The 2,510-nt window shown below is 38.3% G+C and overlaps 1 protein-coding gene across 1 annotated transcript in view; it reads right to left on the bottom strand.

The window, feature by feature from the left end:
* Positions 1-791: 791 nt before the first annotated feature.
* Positions 792-2,510, bottom strand: part of enkur (enkurin, TRPC channel interacting protein) — a 2,135-nt gene continuing 416 nt past the window's right edge. The window contains exons 2-5 of the mRNA XM_014005354.1: positions 2,240-2,385; positions 1,937-2,160; positions 1,690-1,836; positions 792-1,042 (exon numbers count right to left, since the gene is read on the bottom strand). Coding sequence (XP_013860808.1) covers positions 869-1,042; positions 1,690-1,836; positions 1,937-2,160; positions 2,240-2,385 — 691 coding nt within the window. The 3' untranslated portion in view covers positions 792-868. The remainder of the gene's footprint in view (positions 1,043-1,689; positions 1,837-1,936; positions 2,161-2,239; positions 2,386-2,510) is intronic.

The following is a 2,510-nucleotide window of genomic DNA, read 5'->3' on the forward strand; positions in this document are numbered from 1 at the left end:
GTTGTTACCGACATCTGGTGAAAATTTCATGTCATTAGCACCTCTAGTAATATATTTACCGAGAAAAATGGTGACGTGTTCAATACTTATTTTACCTGCTGTATATAATTTGTAATTACATTTCCAAGTTTGCAGGCGAGGTATTTTAGCTGACATCACAAAYAGATTACAAATTTGCTGACAATTAAACATTTAAGTTGACACAAACTGAACAGAAAAGTATCATGATTAAATTGATTCAGCAATAAGTTTGAGAAACGTTAGAGCAGTGATACCTGGATAATTTTCCTTCCCTTTTTTTAAAACTCTTTAGGAACCATAAGATTTTCATTAAAAGGTCAGAACGAACCTGATTTTCAAGACGCGAGCCGTGAAAATCCTGACTGACGACACTAACTCAGGAACAACTCTGGGAATGATCTGTTTATTATTTCATCCCCAATAGAAGCTAAAAGTCTACAATAAGTAAACATATTCTTCCAAAATTATTTCAGAAGGATTTGGAGGAACAGATTGCATAAAAGACTTGCTGATTTCATCAGTACAATGCTAAACCCCTTTATGCATGTGTTTCAACAGGAATACTGAGCATTGAAACAACTGTCAAAAAACTTCATTTTCAGCACTGAGTGTGTTGCTTACAGGAATTATATTTTCAGAAAAAGGGTTGGATATTAACAATACATGGCTTAAAATCAATTGGGCAAAAATAATGATCAGCAATGTCATTTTAATATTACTGGTGAAGCCCCTGGACACCACAAGAAAAGAAAAAAGAACAGAACAAAACAAAAACATAAAGCCACTTTTATTTCTTTCACCTGACCACAAGTAAACACGGGTTAAAGCCATCTACTGCCACCTGAGGCTAACTTTTGGAAATGTAGATGTTTGTGAACCTCTCGAAGAGGCAAATATTTCTCTCCAGCTGACCCAATTCCTCTTCCAGATGAATTTTGTGGTTTTTCATTGACATGGTGTTGATGATCATTGGAAGTTTCTGGTACAAATCATGGACTTCGCCCCACGTCTTCTTCAGTCCCTGCAGAGAAAATGAAAATGTAAAAATGAATCACTGTAATGACAAACTGTTAACTTGTTAGAATTAACAGTAAAAATAATAATAATAACTGCAGAAAGTATTTATTGGTTGCACTAATTAACATTTGGAGTCAACCCAATTTTAGATGGCTGCCACAGCTATTTGACCAGAAAAAAAAACACATCAGAAATACTGCAGCAGTGCTTAAAAGCCTGAATTTTGCCTGAAACTCTCAGACTGAAGAAGTCTCTTGGAGGAGAGACGAAACGTTTCATTAGAGAAGAACCCGTCCAGAAGACCTATACAATTTTTTTCTTTTTTTTCATCAGAAATACTGTATATCTCCAACTGATTTACTTATAGCCCGTCAGATGGCTCCCACAGCTAATCAACTTTAGACAATTTGACAAATAAGAGCTTAAAATTTGGTGTGGAACTAGTAGCCAAGCATCATTTACAACACGTAATTTGAGCAGGACATCTTTTAGTATCAGATGACACTGTGCATATCAGTTCTATTCTGTTATTTATCAATACAGGATGATCTGAGTTTAAAAATCTGGCATGAAATATGAATTCATTTGTTGTTTTTGCCTGTCTGGCAGGTCTAATTGTCTGTAGGATTATCTGCTGTTGTGTTTGAGTACCTCCAGGACAGCTTGCCGTTCCTCGTCCGACATGCGTGGTATGGCTGCCTGCTTCTTCTGCTCTTCTTCGAAGCGCTTGCACTCCTCCTGGTATTTCTGCCGTTCTTCTTTGTGCTTCTGCAGGTATGCGGGTACTTCACCATAATCCTGCAGACAGGATTCAGACACTTTATGTACACTTTAGAGACAAGATATCCAAGTTCAAGGCTGTGCTAAAACAACGCTCAGTTCAAACGGGCATTGTAACCTTTTTAAAGATGTATTTGGGGACAAGGCCAGCGTTTTCCAGGAGCTGTTTGTGTCTTCTACGGAAGTCCACACTCGTGGGTCCAGGCTTCACGGGCACTGCTGCAGTTGTCTTTTCAGGATATCTTTCGGTGTGAGTTACCACTGGAGAGCTGTCGGCCATCACAGCGACAGGAGGCTTTCTCACAGTGCAGGCATGAACACTGCGGACGCTTTTTGAGCCGTCTGTCTCAAACGAGAACACACCAAATGTCAACTCATAATCATATCTCAGCAGCGAACAGAGTTTAATTGAATAACTCACTTTCAGGCAGCCTGGGCTCCTTTGAATGTTTCTTTAGGTACTTGTCTGGAGATGTGGTTTCCACTTTTGCTGGTCCCATCGTCCTCTTTGAGTCTTTGTTCAGCTTGCTCTCAACAACAACAGCTGGTCTGAACTTAGATACGTATCTTTATTTTAAAATAAAACAGAAAATAAAACATTTTCTGTGAATCCAAACTGTCACGGAGGTTTATCGAAAGAGTAAATAAAGAACAGGGTCACAGAAAATTTGTTTCATTCCATTATATAATAA

This window comes from Austrofundulus limnaeus, unplaced genomic scaffold (genome assembly GCF_001266775.1).
Source record: "Austrofundulus limnaeus strain Quisiro unplaced genomic scaffold, Austrofundulus_limnaeus-1.0 Scaffold30, whole genome shotgun sequence".
Classification (NCBI taxonomy): Eukaryota; Metazoa; Chordata; class Actinopteri; order Cyprinodontiformes; family Rivulidae; genus Austrofundulus; species Austrofundulus limnaeus.